Source organism: Rattus norvegicus, chromosome 1 (assembly GCF_021556685.1).
Source record: "Rattus norvegicus strain SHRSP/BbbUtx chromosome 1, alternate assembly SHRSP_T2T, whole genome shotgun sequence".
NCBI classification, from domain to species: Eukaryota; Metazoa; Chordata; class Mammalia; order Rodentia; family Muridae; genus Rattus; species Rattus norvegicus.
The window spans coordinates 179,105,628-179,123,760 of NC_141534.1; the positions used below are offsets into that span (position 1 = coordinate 179,105,628).

At 37.8% G+C, this 18,133-nt stretch overlaps 1 protein-coding gene across 10 annotated transcripts in view; it reads left to right on the forward strand.

The window, feature by feature from the left end:
• Usp47 (ubiquitin specific peptidase 47) overlaps positions 1 to 18,133 on the forward strand; it is an 83,271-nt gene that overhangs the window by 17,736 nt on the left and 47,402 nt on the right. For 6 of the 10 annotated variants that reach the window (XM_087559253.1, XM_087559272.1, NM_001107542.2 and 3 more), the window contains 3 exon segments: positions 14,168 to 14,371; positions 15,871 to 15,984; positions 17,527 to 17,665. In XM_087559253.1, coding sequence (XP_087415379.1) covers positions 15,976 to 15,984; positions 17,527 to 17,665 — 148 coding nt within the window. In that variant the 5' untranslated portion in view covers positions 14,168 to 14,371; positions 15,871 to 15,975. 10 annotated transcript variants of the gene reach the window in all.

Below are 18,133 nucleotides of genomic sequence, written 5' to 3' on the forward strand. Positions count from 1 at the left end.
TATTTGTTTTTAAGAATATTCCATATACGAAGAAAGCAAATTAAAGCAGGGGAATAGTTATCAAAATTGTAAAAACTTTTATTAAGCTACTTTTTTTCTCAAAATTGGTTTTTAAAACTTTCAATAGATTTTTTTTTTCTTTCTTTCTTTTTTCTTTTGAGACAGGGTTTTTCTCTATAGCCCTGGCTGTCCGGAACTCTAGACCAGGCCTGCCTTGAACTCAAAGCCTCCTCCCGCCTCTGCCTCCTGAGTGCTGCAGTAAAGGCTTGAGTCACCACACCTGGCTGTTGAAGATAACTTTTTCTAACATTCTCTCAAGGAATACTGACTAGGCCAGTGATTGTCACTCTGTAATTCTTACTGCTGAGCATCAATACCTGAGTATAATTTTGGTGCGGCACTTGTTTGCTTAAAATTTCAGAATATGTTCCTACTTGTTTGCTTTCCATTCTGTATCATAAACAAATGTTAACTTACATTGAGTAAATCATCTGCTTAAGTTTGAATTATCTAGAACTGACCAGTGTGAACAACCTTTTATGGGACTCGTAATGTTCTCTTGATATATTTTGAGTACTTCTTTAAGTTTTTAGGGCTTTTTTTTGTACTTTGTCAGAAATTTCTACCAAGACTTTAGGATCCTATTTTTGTTATGGAAAATGGTACCTAGAAACTAAAACCATAAACACTGGACATAAGTCCTCAGTGGAATCAGTTAAATAAATATATGCAGGGAGCATTTGTAAGAGTGAAATCTGTATTTTATATCCCAAAGATAAACAGATTGTTACATTTTTCACATCTTTTAAAGGATTTCTTTATATGTATGTGTATGGGCATACAGATGCCATAGTATGCATGTGGAAGCCAGAGGACAATTTACGTTCTCCCTATACCAGGTAGATTTCAGGGATCAAGCTCAGTTATTACTTAGGCTTGGCAGCAAGCGCCTTTCCCACTAAGCCATTTCAGTGGCGAGCACTTGGGCTTCTTCCACTTTGGAGTTACTGTTAATTTTCAGTTGTGAACATGAATGTACAAGTTGGTTAGTTCTTTTCTGTTGTTGTTGCTTATACCTAGAGTTAGAATTTCCAGTCCTGTAGATAGATGGGTTTGATGTTTTATGGTTACATAAACTAACCTGTTTATTATAGGGTAGATGCATCCTAGAGGTTAGTGCTTCTACCAGCCTCTCAGCTCCTTCAGTCAGCAGACTTGACTTGACAGCACGAGTGGAGTTCCAGGTTCAGGCCCTGCCAGGCACTGTTTTTGTGAGGGAACCATAGTGGCCCATCCCTTCATTTTGGTCCTATCACAGGAGCAATTGTTGATTCTAGTTTTCTTACCATTTTTCAAAGGGTGGCATCACAGTGGGTCTTGGATTTACTGATGATCCAACGTTGATGCATTCAAACACAGCACTATGACCTAGCTGAGCCTAGAGAATCTGTAGGCTGTTTTACCAACTATAGGATAATACATTTTTGGAAAACTTTGTTGTAATTTTCAGCTGTCTATCAAGTGCCTTGTTTCTACTGTTGGGTGGTGATTAAGTTCAGGTTCCTCTTCTCTTGCCAACTCCTGCCTAGACTGGAAAGACAAGTGTACTTACTCCTTCTCACTTGGCTTCTGTTGATAGAGAAGTGAAGAGGGCACTTCATTCTGCCCACCGTGGCTTCCTGAAGGACAGGTCCCTGATTAGAGACTGGTCGACTCAAATGAGTGTCTCTCTCAGCAGTTGGTGGGGGTGGAGTCAGTTTTGTTCTTTGGTGATTGGCTGTGGTAGTGTGGTCAGTAAGTTTCCTGTTTAGGGAGACTGCTCCTTTCCAGAGCTGTTCTGGAGTTTTTAGTCTGTACACTCGCACAGGATGTCTGCCTTCTTCCCTTCTGCCCTTCTTCCCTTTGTCCTCCTGCCCCCTTTTTTGGTTTATGTAAAATTTTACTGGTCTGATTTAAAAGTATCAAATATTTTAAAGATTGGAGTATGTTTGTAGCTTGAAAACTGTTACCATATTTAGCCACTATCTAAATAAATGTTGTAATGGATTAAAATATATCTATGAATCTTAGAAACTGGGGTTTATTGGAAACCTCTGTTAGGGTGTCTTTGGTTCCTTCCTGCGTTTTCTAAATTGCTTATATTCTGTATGTTAGTGTTTGTTAATATTACATGACATGTATTTCCTGTAGATATATTGTTCTTTCTGTTTGTTCGCACAAAAAATACATATTCCTGCATAATTTCCTAGACAGTTTTTATGGGTTCTGATACCAAGGCAAATTGCATTTGTTCCCTTATCCTGGATAACTATTTTTATCTTATGACTGAGAGGAATAATGAGAGGATTCTCTTTCTCTCGCTATCTATCTATCTATCTATCTATCTATCTATCTATCTATCTATAGTCAAATTTGCCAAGCTTTCTTCTTAAGATTTAAATTATAAAAATAAATACACACACAGTATGTAGGGATAATCTCTTATGTACTATATAAAAGTATCACCTTTCTATAAAGAGCTGAATGGCTTATAACTGAGAAATAGGCAGAAATTCCAGGAAGAGAGAGGAACGCGGGAAAGAGTCAGGTGAGGGAAGATGTCAGACATATGAAACTGAGAGGTAACCAGCCACATGGCAGACATAAAACAGTATAAATGGATTAATGTAAGTTAAGAGCTAGTTGAGGAGCAAGCCTAAACTAATGCCATTAAGCATTGTAAATAAAAATAAGCCTCTGTGTCCTTATTTGGGAGCTGGGGCAGGCTTAGAAAAACCCAAAGGGTTTTAGCAGTACCAAAACCACATAGCTTGGTTCATATTTTAATAGTACCTACTCTTAGTTTATCCATCGAATTGCATTTGGGATGTTTGTAGTTTGTGTGCTATTTTGAGCAATGGGAATTGCACATTTCTGTGTGTCTGCTCTAACTCAGAGCTTCTATAGGAGATGATCAGAAGATCGCCTGGGGAATGGATGAATCAGACAACAGGGGGGCATGTGGAAATTTTTAATGGTGAAAGTGGTAAATTGTAGGATAAGCATTTTTTGTTTTATAGGTAATGTATTGTCAAACTTTCCTGAAGGTGGTATCAGTTTACATTCACACTAAAAGTGAGAAATCTTAGTATTTCAAGTTTCTTTTTGCTGATCAATAATTTTGCACATTTCAGCATTTCTTTGTGAGCCATCCTGTCCTCTTCTGGGTTCTTGTTGGTTATGGCTCAGGTAGCAGGCTTTTTAGTTAGCTTTACTGTAAATATTCTTTCCCAATTCTTTTTGCCCTTTCTGTTTTGTTAACTCTGCATGTCTTCAATTTTAATTACCATTAACTATCTTTTTCTCTTCATTTTTGTGCTTTTTTCCCCAAGCTTAAGAATTTAAAGATATTCTGTGAAATTTCTTAAAGGCTTTAGGACTTTGCCATTGCTATTTAGGTCTATATAATATACCTGAAATGGGTTTGTTTTCATATAGGACATAAAATATGCTTTAAATTTTTATGTATTTTCTTCCTCTATACATGGCTACTTATCCTTGAACCAATTAATTAATTTTTTAAGACAGTATCTTATTATGTAGCCCTGTTTGGCCTGAAATTCTATGTAAACCAGATTGGCTTAGAACTCATAAAGATCAACCTGCCCCAGCTTCCTGATTAAAGACACAACCACACTTGGCTAAAAAAATGTATCTCTTATCTAGCCAAATTCCTATCTAGTTCTCTAGAGTCTAAAGTGTTAGCTCTTATATTTAGGTCTTCCATCTATTGAGTTAATTTAAAATATAAAACATGTTTTGAGAAGAGTGGTCTTTTAAAGTCCAAGCTACCCTGGAACTCATTATGTAAATTAGACTGGCTTTGAACTTGGTGCCACGTGCTACTGTTGTTTATAGTTATTTTTTATTTTGTATTTCATTCCTTTTAAAGAACTTTCTGACCAAGACTAAGCGGTGAGTACCAATTTTAATGGAACATCCAGTTTTTTTATTTATGTTGTGAGGCGGGGAGTCCTGTGTATTTTGTCTTGCCTCAAAGTAGAAGATTTTGGAGATGAAGACAATAGAGGAAGTATTAACTGCTGATTAGGTAGTTACAGGAACTATGGAGACACTTAAGAGGAAGGAGATGAGGGGAAGCAGGAAGATTTATAATTTTTAAGAGGGCTGTTCTGATTATCTTCAGCTGTGTTCCCACTGGTTCCTACTGGTTCCCACTACTTCTTCCTCAGAATAACAACCCAGACAAGATAGGCAGCAGTAACTTATTTTTCTGTTGAGTGGCATCAATCAGGCAAGTCTAGGGCTGGAAGCATCTGAAGGAGTCCTCAGACTGTTATGTTAATGCTAGTTGTCAGCTGGGATCTCACTGAGGATAGAGTAGCATGTCTACACATGGCCTTTTCATTTGGCTATTTAGTGTCCTTCCAACCTACAAACTGCACTATAAAGACTTGTATCTGAGTGAGCCAGGAATCTAATGTTCTTTCCAACCCAACCTTGCAAGTCATGTTGTATAGTATAGAAATCACTGAGGCCCACCCATATGCAAAGGGTGTGACATTAGATTCCTATATTAGCTAAGAGTTATGCCAAAGAATTGGTACACATGTTTTGAAACTGCCATAGTGAAACTTGGGCCAAAGAGTTGTAAGACTTTCAAGGGAAAAGCAGTCTGGGTATGGTGGACAGAAATGCTAAGACTCTGAGAGTGGCAGGGACCAGACTGCACGGGTGTGTCAGTGGCCTGCTTTCCACTGTATGATGAATGACTGCTCCAAGGGCTAAGAGCTTTGTTCACTGTTACACTCTAGGCCACCAATGCAACTTTAACATCTGGTTACAGGTCAGCATTATTTTGTGAAAGACATAGTCAACATTCTGAACCAAACTGGAGTTTTCAAACTAACTCTTCTGACACAGGAAAGTGAATGTTGAAATATAAGAAGCATGATTAAAAATGTGCCAAACAGCATCTCGAACACATGGGCACTGGAAAAATTTCCTGAACAAAACACCAATGGCTTATGCTCTAAGATCAAGAATCGACAAATGGGATCTCATAAAACTGCAAAGCTTCTGTAAGGCAAAGGACACTGTGGTTAGGACAAAACGGCAACCAACAGATTGGGAAAAGATCTTTACCAATCCTACAACAGATAGAGGCCTTATATCCAAAATATACAAAGAACTCAAGAAGTTAGACCACAGGGAGACAAATAACCCTATTAAAAAATGGGGTTCAGAGGTAAACAAAGAATTCACAGCTGAGGAATGCCGAATGGCTGAGAAACACCTAAAGAAATGTTCAGCATCTTTAGTCATAAGGGAAATGCAAATCAAAACAACCCTGAGAGTTCACCTCACACCAGTGAGAATGGCTAAGATCAAAAACTCAGGTGACAACAGATGCTGGCGAGGATGTGGAGAAAGAGGAACACTCCTCCATTGTTGGTGGGATTGCAGACTGGTACAACCATTCTGGAAATCAGTCTGGAGGTTCCTCAGAAAATTGGACATTCCACTACCTGAGGACCCAGCTATACCTCTCTTGGGCATATACCCAAAAGATGCCCCAACATATAAAAGAGACACGTGCTCCACTATGTTCATCGCAGCCTTATTTATAATAGCCAGAAGCTGGAAAGAACCCAAATGCCCTTCAACAGAGGAATGGATACAGAAAATGTGGTACATCTACACAATGGAATATTACTCAGCTATCAAAAACCACGACTTTATGAAATTCGTAGACAAATGGTTGGAACTGGAAAATATCATCCTGAGTGAGGTAACCCAATCACAGAAAAACACACATGGTATGCACTCATTGATAAGTGGCTATTAGCCCAAGTGCTTGAATTACCCTAGATGCACAGAACACATGAAACTCAAGACGGATGATCAAAATGTGAATGCTTCACTCCTTCTTTAAAAGGGGAACAAGAATACCCTTGGCAGGGAAGGGAGAGGCAAAGATTAAAACAGAGACTGAAGGAACACCCATTCAGAGCCTGCCCCACATGTGGCCCATACATATACAGCCACCCAATTAGACAAGATGGATGAAGCAAAGAAGTGCAGACCGACAGGAGCCGGATGTAGATCGCTCCTGAGAGACACAGCCAGAATACAGCAAATACAGAGGCGAATGCCAGCAGCAAACCACTGAACTGAGAATAGGACCCCCGTTGAAGGAATCAGAGAAAGGACTGGAAGAGCTTGAAGGGGCTTGAGACCCCATATGAACAACAATGTCAAGCAACTAGAGCTTCCAGGGACTAAGCCACTACCTAAAGACTATACATGGACTGACCCTGGACTCTGACCTCATAGGTAGCAATGAATATCCTAGTAAGAGCACCAGTGGAAGGGGAAGCCCTGGGTCCTGCAAAGACTGAACCCCCAGTGAACTAGACTGGTGGGGGGAGGGCAGCAATCGGGGGAGGGTTGGGAGGGGAACACCCATAAGGAAGGGGAGGGGGGAGGGGGATGTTTGCCCGGAAACCGGGAAAGGGAATAACACTCGAAATGTAAATAAGAAATACTCAAGTTAATATAAAAAAAAAAAAAAAAAAAAAGCCAAACAGAATGATCCTGTTGGTTAGAAGCTGAGTCACTGTAGAATGGAAAAGGGTTGGTAGAACATATATTGAATTTGCTAGTGATTTTTATTTTAGAATTGCCTTTAAAAAAATAAAAACAAACAAACAAACCCTCTTGTAGTCCAGGTTGCTCTTGAACTTCTTGTAGATGAGGATCCTCCTGCTACATACTTACTCTGACGTCACTGTTTGAAAAGTGATTACTGCTACTAGAATTCTATTTCTATTGTAAAGGCAAAATGATCTTTGATTCAGTATGTTCTCTGTATTAAGCAAAGGAGGGGGCAAGAGATAAATGTGTGTAGAAAAAGCATGGATATTGTAGACTCAGGGTTTCAAGAAATTGCTTCTTAATAATTTACAGTAACTTAGTTCTTCTTGCATACAAATATGTTTCTGTTTTCATAGTTAAAAATAGGACCTATAGTAAGCTTATCTTAAAGGTGACTTTTGTTAAAATGTGCCAGTTCATGTAATCACTGTACCATAGGTTTTCAGTATATATCTACAAGACTGATATACCCAGCATTAAAATTGCAGTAAAAATTATGAAGTTCTAGATGGTCTATAATATTGTAATTATAAGTGTCTTATAACAGGATGTCTTTTGCTTTCATTTCACTTGTGCCTTTATTTTATGGAATTAATTCATTTTGTTTTTATATGCTATAGGATGTGTTTTGGAGATGCAGACAAAATATCTTTGATGAAATGAAGAAGAAATTTTTACAGGTAGCTTGCTGGGTCACTGCTGTAGTGCGACAGTCAGCAGAGCAAGTAGCAGCATGCTGGTGTTTTGTTCAGCAGCAAAGCATGTCTTAAGTTTTCTGCTTGTCTGGCTATTTTATTCCTAAGCAGTTTTAGTGGCATAGTTAAAACTTCATCTTAAATGAGTCTTACATCTGTACAGTCCTTTGTACTTAACAAGTGAATAAAGAGGAAGGACTGAAAGAAAATGGTAAAGCCCTTAGTTTTGGATTTGGATGTAGTATTTGCCTATTGTTACAGATATATTTATTTTCCTCATTATTAATAGTACTAGGGATTAAGTTAATTACTTATAAAGTTACTGCTTAGAAACTTTTGATATGATTTATTTATTCATTTATTTATTTATGTATGGGGGCCAGGGAGTGGGGTGCCTGCTACTCCTGCATGTGAAGGTCAAAGGACAGCTTGTTAGGGAAGTCCATTCTCTGCTTCTAGCGTAGGCTCCAGGAATTAAGCTCAGGTCTTCAGCTTGACACCAAATGTCTTTACACACTGAGCCATCTCACAGGTCCTATATCTAGAAATCTTATTGAAGAATTAGATACAAGTGTTAGCTTCTTGATCCCCTGTGGTATAAGCCCAAACTTCCCTGTGCACTACACACTAACCAGTAGTTCATACCTCTCTCTCCTTCATTCCTCCACATCTGCTTTTCCCCTCAAGTTTCTTCTGTGTGGTTCCATGTGTCCCAAGTGTTGTAAGTGACTACTTACAAAACAGGTAACTTGAGTAGATTAGAGGTTTGAATGGAGTATAAAGAGAATCTTAAAATAATTTTTAATGTAAATCAGGATCTTGATCAGCAGACCAAGAATTATTACTTAAATTGAATACTCTAAGGCCAAGAAATTATAAATTATATAAAATTCAGTTATCAAAACATATTTATACTCAATAATAATCTGTAGCAGTATAGTATTTATGAACAGTGACTAGCCACAGCAAAGACCCAAGACTGGCTATCTTACCTTTAGGCGGCTTTTGCCCAGAAGTAGAGAAATGAACTGTGCATGTATGTAAGTTTGTAACCATATTCGCTTAGTTCTAACGTCGCTGAAGGAAGAAAGCCTGGAGAGAAAGTAGATGGATGGTTGAATGTGGAAGTAAAGAAGGCCCTTCACAGTGTTTTAATTCTTTAACTTTTTTCTCTCAGAAAAATCAAATGTTGATAGCTTTGAGTTTTTGTATTTTTTACATCTAGTGACATTGAACATAAACCATCAACTATATATCTTTGTACTTTTAAATACAAAACATCTAAGAAGTGTTTTGTTGTCTAGGTTTTGTGTTGTTGCTTTGAGGTATTAGGGATTGAGTGTAGGACTTCACGCTCCACACCTGCTAGGCAAGCACAGCACTTAGCCGTTCCCCTCGTCTCTTTTTAGTTTCTTTATTCTGAGTGTGCCTCACTAAATTGCCTGACAGGTCTTGAACTTAGAATCTTCCTGCCTTATCCTCTTGAGTTTCTAGAATTACAGAATTGCAAGCCCTAGCTAAGCTTAGTCATTGTCATTGTCACAGTCACAGAAATCACAATGTTGACAGCAGTGACCTCAAAGTTTGACTGTTAAGAGTGTTTAAAAAAAGATATGATTTGAAAGCAGCATACATTCAGGGTGTACTTAGGATTTCCCTGGTCAGCTGCTTCTGTATTCTTCTAATAGCAGAGCTGTATCTGGAAGAAAACACAATTTACTCTCTGATTATCCTAATGTAGTTACTTTTTCGCATCAAGGTTCTATTACTGAATTTTACTTTTTGAAGTTTTCTTTCCATTGTGCTGGGAAATCAGCTGCTTGTGCTTTGAGTTTAGACACAGGCACAGGCAGCCGGCTTCCTCATGCAGTGCTTAGCATGTGCATGTGTGCATTCATGTAAAATAAATTTGATCGTCCTCATTCTTGGCTAAGTTTTCTGTGTAGGGAACTTTGATCTTCCAATACCTTGTCCTAAGTGCATTTTTCTTCATAAATGGAATCTTTTGTGGGATTTTAAAACTTTGTAACTTTCTCTCATCTTGAGTTCTTAGAACTCTTCCGTCTAAACATTTGCTCTCTACCCTAAAGCATGTTCTGTGCTCAGGTGTGTCCCACTCCCACCCCACTACACCCTACCATCATCATGTCTTTCTATAATAGTTTGCATGTGCCTGACTGTATCTTAACATGTTTTTGTTACCTACTGTTGGTAGCAGCCTACCATAACGTTTAGTGACTTAAAAGAACAATTAATTTATTTACTCAGGATTGTGTGGGATGAAGTTTTTGAGCAAGGACTCAGCTGTTGAGCTCTGTTCTTTGAAGTGTCATGTCTTGGCTCCATTTAGCTGGTGCTTGGCTTTGAATGGAAAGTCCAAGAATGCTATTCTCATGTGTCACACATCCACCTCAGTGCTTCCACTCAGCGGCCTCTTTTGCCCATATAGACTGCTAGGGCTTCTGCATAGCGAGCTGATGCTGGTGTAATTGGATCTCTTACATGTGGGCTTGTTTATAAAGGGGGACTTTTCAAGATATGTAGTGGCGGCTGCTGGTTTCTTAAGGCCCAGCTCTAAATAACACAATGTCACACATTGTGGCGAACCTAAACATGGCCACATAGCCAACTCAAAATTCATGAAAAGGTGGAAAAAGGAAAATGTAGCAAAGAGTTTTAGCATTTTGGGTATTTTTTTAATTTTTAAAAAATATTTCTAGTATTTTATGTATATGAGTACATTGTGGCTCTCTTCAGACACACCAGACGAGGACTCTGAATCACATTACTGATGGTTGTGAGCCACCATGTGGTTGCTGGGAATTGAACTCAGGACCTCTGTAAGAACAATCAGTGCTCTTAACCACTGAGCCATCTCTCCAGCCTGAGTTTTAGCATTTTGTAATTCACCTGAAGATACTACCTCTTTTTTGGGCCTAAGTACCACCATTCTGCAGTAGAGCCTCAAAGAATAGGTATCTACTCCAGTTGTCTCAAGCCTAGTAAATGTATTTTTAAATTTAATGTTTTAGAAAAGTATTAAATTGATACTGTAGAGGAGTTTCGTTCTTGAAAAGCCGTTTATATGAAATTACAATGTCTTAATTCTGATACTGTCCAATGGGGAATTTTTTTTTTTTATTTTAACCAGTGTCCATATTTGAGGTAAGGAAAAGAAAAAATTTTATAGGGATTTTAAAGTTAGGTGAAATGTATACTTGGTAGCCACATGTTAGATTTAATTATAAGTGAAGTAAAGGAAAACCAGATAATTGGATATAAAATAAAGTAATAGTTTATAAAGAGCTGGTCTAGACCTTTAAAGAACATTGTATTTGTTTAAATTATACTAGAATTAAATTCAAGAGTAAAATATGGTAGGCATGGAAATTTTAGAAAACAGAATGGGTACAAAGCTTTATCACATGATTGTTTTTAAAAGCCTGTGGGCTGGGGTGTGGTTCAGTAGTCTAGCACTGCCTAGCATGCCCAATGCTCTGGCTCAGTCCTCAACACTGCCCCCACCCCCCACCCCCAAATTCTGATCTAGGAATCAGTAACATAGAATAATAAAATATTATTAATCTATACACTAATTATTTTCCAGCTTAAAATGATAAATTAAAGCCTGATAGAAAAAGAATTGGATGATGTATTTATAAATAAAGAATTGCAAAATACCATGTCTGCTCTGATTCAATGTCTGTATCTGAGAAGCCTGTGTATGTGCATAGGAAAAATACTGGAAAGTTGTTCAACAAAATGTTGCTAGGTTTTTGAGATATAGAATTATAAGTCATTTCTCTGTCTTTATATTCTTCCATTTATTTATGTATTTATTTAGTGACAAGGTCCAGCTCTGGCTGGCATGGAACATTCTTTGTAGACCAGGCTGGCCTTAAACTCAAATCTGCCCATCACTGCCTATTGATTGCTGGGATTAAAGGTAGGCACCACCATGCCCAGCCTTTACTCTTTTGTAAAGGGCAGCATAGTTATATAGAGAGAAAATAATTACTGCCATTAAAAGAAGCTCAAGGAACAAATAAAAATTAAATTTTGTGTTTACTATAGCACGGTTGCTCTTCACATGGGGTCTATTATAGTAACTTCTCTGTGTGTTCAGGTAGGAGAGGAATCTAGAGTTTATATACTTTCATGTGTGTTAAGGAAGTTGGGAGCTAGGGGTGCATAGCCCTGTGATATTGGATTAATACCACTGTTAGTATACTGTGCTGCAGCATTTCCATGTCCATATTCTTCTATAGTGTATTGGGATTATTCAAGCAGGTACTTGCTGGGCGTGGTAGAACATGCCTTTAATGCCAGCACTTGGAGGGCTGAGGCAAGAAAGTTCAGGACCAACCTGGCCTAGGATGTTTCCAGATTCTATCTCAAAACAAACAAAAAGCCAAAAACCAACATCCCCCCCCAAAAAATAAAAAAGTTCCGTAGTTGAAATTATTTTGAGTTCACTCTTTTACTACAGACCAGATTTTCTTTTTTTTTTAATAGTTATTTTTTTATTTCACATTTTATATTTTAGAAGTACTTAAAGACAAGTACAAAATACAAGAGTATGGAAGCACTGGGAAGAAGCTGTTTCCCCATTACTTAGCTTACTGCTTTACCCCAATCTAAACAGTGCTATATAGAGTCGTGATTCTAGGATTTTAATGTTGTATGTTATACTGTGGAATGAGAGTTCCCTATTTTTCTTATTTTTTTTTTAAAGCTTGATTAGACAGTAAGATACAGGCATGAAATTATGTTCCTACCAACTTTCACACCTCTGGAAGATTCTGTGCTTGTTGTGTTGTATGTTTGTCTTCTCAGTTGGTATATATGTACCCATAAGACAGACACTCTATCTTATATTTAATCAGAAAATTACTCTCTCATTGTTTAAGCGGCATTTTTTAAGCAGTATAGAATTTAATTATATAATAACAGAATCTTTGAGTTAGGTCGATTTTGGTTTTATGTTTTGAGTTTTTTAATATCCAGACTATTGTTTGCTGCCTATGAATTATTAATTTGTATATATTTGAATTTCTTCACTTTAAAGGTCTGGTTTATGTTATTAATTTTTATTTCAAATGTGTAATATACTCCATTCTGTGTGCTAATGTCCACCTTAAATACAGAATTGAAGGCTTTTCCTCCTTTTCATGGGTATATTAATAATACCCTCTTATTGCAGTCAATTTTTATAAAGAGGGTATTTTTCATTTTCATTTTTGTATTGTTAGTAATTAAAATTTTTATTTGTAATATTTATTTCTATTTGAAATGAAGTGCTAGCCAATCTGTTTTATAGAGATGTATTTTTATTCAAATCTAATAGGATTAACCTTAATTCACACAATCCCTTACAAGGCCAAAATTGACATTGCAGAAACAAATTATGGTGATTTTACTTTACTTCACCTGACATACACTTTGTGACTATCCTGTTTTCAGTATTAGTCCCTGATGATAATTCTAATTTTAAATTGGATAAGAACATAACAAAAGGTTGAAATTGATCCTGTTAAAAACAAGGGATTCTTGGAAGTGGAACTATAACTAAGAGCTAGAGTATTGGCTAACATACAGAGACTCTAAATTCAGTCCCAATACCATAGTGAAGAGAGATAAGAAAGAGAGAAGAGAGGATGCGACAAGAAGGGGAGAGGAGAAGACAAGATGCTGCTTGGCTAGAGCACAGGGTGTAAGTGTGTTTCTAAGTAGCCTTTCATGAGGATGCCAGAGATCCCCCAGGGAAAGCCCAAGATGCATCACCAGCACTAGTATTAGAAATACTCTTTTGATTGAAGGAATGTGAGATCGAAAGATTTAAACTTCTCAGGAAGGAAGATGTCGCCATCATTTTACTAGAGGATACTCTGACTATAGCAGAAGAGAGCAACAAGGGATACCCAAGTAGACTAGATACTGTTTGGTGCCATGTCAGGTAAAGAGAGGCGAAACTAGAAGGTGCTCAGCTTGGTTTCAGAAGCTGGGGAGGTATCGCTGGCTCATGCCAAGTTTGCCGTTAGATAAGGAAGAGGGGAATTTCTTCCACTCAAGCATCTGGGGTGTTCAAATACAGTTGATATAACTGCTAATACCATGGGAAATATAAAAGAAAATCAGTATTTTTCAAGAGCTGAAGGGAGGGTATAGGGCATAGTTCTTTAGGGTTTGTTTTTTTTTTTTTTTTTGTTTTGAGAAATATTTTTTTAAAAATTTTTGTCTTGACAGTTACTGATAAAAAGAAGGAAGGAAAATTTATAATCCAGTTTCCAGGTTGATAGCTGAAAAGACTTGGTAATGATACATTTTTAAAGATCAAACTTGTCAATTGAAAATTTTTTATATGAGTGTTTTGCCAGCATGTGTATCTGTCCACCACCAAAATGCCTGGTGCCTGTGGAAGCCAAAAGAAAGCATTGGATCTCCCGGAGCTTAATTAGAAGTGGTTGTGAACTGTTCAGCATGAATACCAAGAACTAAATCCAGGTCCTTTAGAAGAGCAACAGGCTCTAGCCCCAAATTTTGTAATTTTTAGCTTAAAGTGTTCATGGCTTCTTGGCTCTCTTGCTTTATAACCTTAAAAGGTAAAAGCAGATGTCCACAGGAATGACCACTTCCCCCAAAGCAATCATGGTGCTTACGTTTGACAGGATCTATTGGGATGTGCTTCAAACAGTAAAACAGTACAGAGAAAATATTGTCTTATGGGTTCTTTACACTGATCATAAAATTTTATAGTTAATTATACTTGTGTTTCTTTAAAGAATAATTAAAAGTAACACTTTTTTAAATTTCAGATAGAAAATGCTGCTGAAGAACCTAGAGTCTTATGTATAATACAGGACACTACTAACTCAAAGACAGTGAATGAACGGATCACAGTGAATTTACCAGCATCTACCCCAGTCAGAAAGCTCTTTGAAGATGTGGCCAACAAAGTAGGCTACATAAACGGAACCTTTGATTTGACATGGGGAAATGGAATCAATACTGCTGATTTGGTAAACTCTCAGACTTAAAGCATTTACTTAATCTGCTAATAGTAATGTCATAGCTTTGATTACTGCTCTTACTATGATGATAGAATGAAAGCTTGAACATTACAATTCCCTTTATATGGTTATCAAAACTGTAGTGACTAAGTGCAGACACAGTGACTGGTCCCTTTTCCCTGCCTTTGTTCTGGAGTCACCAGTTGTCCTAAAATTTACATTTATCAGGTCATTACTTTTGTATTCATAAGAAAGTGACTCCTACATAACTAAAACATTTTCATATTTACTGGGAGTTCGTTTTAATAAAAATTATGAATAAAATGGCTTATTTCCTTTTATTGTGTAACTGTGTATTTGAACTCAAACTCAAAGGTATTTCTGATGTATACAATCTCAGATGTGTAAGGTTTGTTTATGTCTCAGTTTCTTTTGTAGTAACTGCTTGTTTCCTTTGTGATGTTTCCACTTCATTTTTTGTGTTGTCTCATTTCTATATTGCAGTATCTCCTCAGAGGCCTAGTGATTCTTGTTTTACTCATAAGTCTTTGTGGTCAAGAATTTCAATGGAGGCTGTTTAAATTTGCAGTATTCAGCTTCCATTTTCATGTTGGAGGGACGGGGCATGCCGATGTCAGCCCATCTTGGGTTGAGAGATGACTAGCATCTGGTTACATGGCTCTGCTCTACCTTGCTGGCTGTAGTATCCAGAGAGAGAATAAGTTCTACTGTCCACTTCTTAGTCTAAGGAGGAATTAGGAAGGGGCCGGACTGACCAGAACGCCTTTTCTCATTTGTTCTCCTGAGTTCCCTGGCCTCAACTCTTGACCTTTGCCTAGTGTTTCCTACTACCTTTATCTCCAGAAGTCTCCTGTAGGCACTTTGACCTGTAGATACTTTGAGCTCTTGAGTTTTTCTAGATTTGTTTTTTTCATAAATCATAACTGTTTCTGGTATGTTCTTAGTACTCTTTTTTTTTTTCCCCGTGCTGTTGGCAAATTTTAAAAAACAAAAAAACAAAAAGCCTTTGGCATTCTTGGAGATTGGAGACACATAATTAGAGATGGCAGGAATGAGCTACAATGCCTGCTTTGGTTTGGATACTCAGTACATTGCTTATCCAGGGATTCTTAGACTCATGTGTCACAACATTTTATAGTCTTTAGTTATATAAACTTTTTTTAGTGTTTATGAAAACATTGCATTATATACACTTTAGTAAAAGAAATCTATGTATATATACAAGCTGTATTGATTTTTGGTAGGCATTATGCATCAATCCCTTAGCCTTTTCTTTGTTTAGGGTTTTAGATGCTGGGGAATGTGAGCCTCTGGGATGCTCTACTGTCATGGGTTTAGCAATTCAGCTCATGATAGAGGGGGTTCATTCAAAACCTAGCTGAAAAGAAATGTAGCCAAATCATTACTGAAATATTTGCATGTAAATATGTGTTTGGTGTTTTATTATCACTGTTCTTCATACTCTTAACATTATTTTGTACCCATAGGCACCACTGGATCACACCAGTGACAAGTCTCTTCTTGATGCTAATTTTGAGCCAGGAAAGAAGAACTTTCTGCATTTGACAGATAAAGATGGAGAACAGCCTCAGATGCTATTGGTAAGCTATTTAGAAAGACCTAGTTTTGTGCAGTTTTCCAAAGGAGGAAAAGATGTACAATTGCATGATAAATGATAGCTGTATGTGATGGCATGGGTGCCTCAGGTCTCCACAGCACCATTATCATGTTCAGTTTGTTGCCTCACTGGGACTGCTGCTGTACAAAGGATGGGAGGCTCAGGTTAGAAACCATACAGACTTGTAGTTCCATAGCCTTTCTCCTGGCTGAGTATAAACTCATTAGTTCTTTTGGGAGACCATTTCCATTCACACACACTCCACCCCCATCTTTCTGGTTGACTAATATGTCATCAATTAGATACTTCCATTAATTTACTCACCACAATTCAAGACTTATTTGAATAGGCATTCTGGTCAAACCCACTGACTCTTAATTGGAAGGGCATTTTTCCAGAGTTTGGACTTTTGAAGAGGTGTACAAATAGAAGTTACGAGCACTATACATTCAAGATACTATTTCTTTTTAAACTATGATGGGGCTGGAGAGATGGATCAAAGATTAAGAGCACTGGCTGTTCCTGTAGAGGATCCAGCTTCCATTCCTACCCAGCACCCACATGGCAGCAGCACACAGCTGTGAGTCTAGTCCCAGAATACTCAGTACCCTCTTCTGGCCTTTTCAGGGACTGCAGGCGTATAGTACATAGACATATATGCAGGCAAACACTCATACACATAAAATTAGAAAAATAATCTCTTAGAACAAAAGAGAAAACTCACTATGGTAATTAAATCTTGTTTGATGGTTATAAATTCCAGAGGATGTAGATGTGAAAAAATTTTTAAAAACCTGGTCTGCTTTGCATAGGTATTACAGACTGAAAAACTAAGGTCAGAGAATGTGGATTTTTTTTCAGAGCCTTTCTCTTAACTACAATTTGCTTAGGACAAGTTGTTCTTTTTAATGGCTTTCAGTTAGAAATGTGTTGTGAATAGAGCTGCCCCTTTGAGCTGGAGATGGTGATAAGCAGTGTGTTCACACTGAAACAGCCTTCTTGGGCACCCTGAAGCTCATCTTTTGTATTGTGGTGTCACCGGGTTTTGATTGGTTTGGATTGTCTGAAGTCGGAATTAGCTATTGTAGCAGAGCTGCAGACTCTCAGTGTTAGAGTTGCAGCTTGAGTTGCTTAGTCACTGTTGCTCGTCTCCACGGCTCATGCGGGTCTGTGCCCTTTAACCCTTTGCAGTGATTACACATTAACAGAAGTTTCTCATTAGAGACTGGGCAGCTCTCCATTTCATCCAGTAGCTCTTGAACATCCCTCAGCTTCTAGGCCTAAGCTATAAAAGTGATATAAAGTGACTATGCAGTGCTTACTCAGGACATTTGGAGGAGGACTTTGAAAGAAACTACAAACATATAGGAGTATTGCCCAGTCCTCTGAGTGAGATAGCTTTCAGAGCTGCCTGCAGGAAACCCAGGACACACTTTCCCTGCCTGCCTGGCAGAAGCAGCCTTAGCATGCTTCCACTGTTTCTCAGTGTTGCTACTCAGCAAATACTGGTTCTGCTGCCTTTTAGGATGACTCCAGTCACGTGGACGACAGCGTGCATGACAGGTTTATAGGTCCACTTCCAAGAGAAGGGTCTGTGGCTTCTACCAGTGATTATGTCAGCCAGAGCTACTCCTATTCATCAATTTTGAACAAGTCAGAAACTGGTAAGACCTATTTTGTTGTGTTCCATACAGTCATAATCTCAGCAAGTTCAGGCTTAATTAAATTTCTTGATTCCATCAGTAGGAACTGAGATCCAGAGCACGATTACTGGGCAGCAACAGCAGACTCAGCATGGCTAGACTGTGCCATTTCTTCCCTCATCTACTTGCCATCTTAACTACATTGTTACTACCTTTATTTATCTGCAAACTGAAAAGTAATGGATATTGTCTTCTGAAGAGAAGTTATTTTGGTAGCTTTCCCTCAAGCATTTATTCTAACGTTTCTGAAGTCAACTTCCCTGGAAATGAAGTCTTCTTTTCTCTCTTTTAGATTAATATGGGCTGTGAGGGAATATTCTTCCATGAAGCAGACAGAACACACTTATTTTATTGGGCCTGCTATATTTATAGTTTAATTGTTATGTTTGAAATAAATTAGGTTCTCACTACCCATGTGGGGGCTCATTC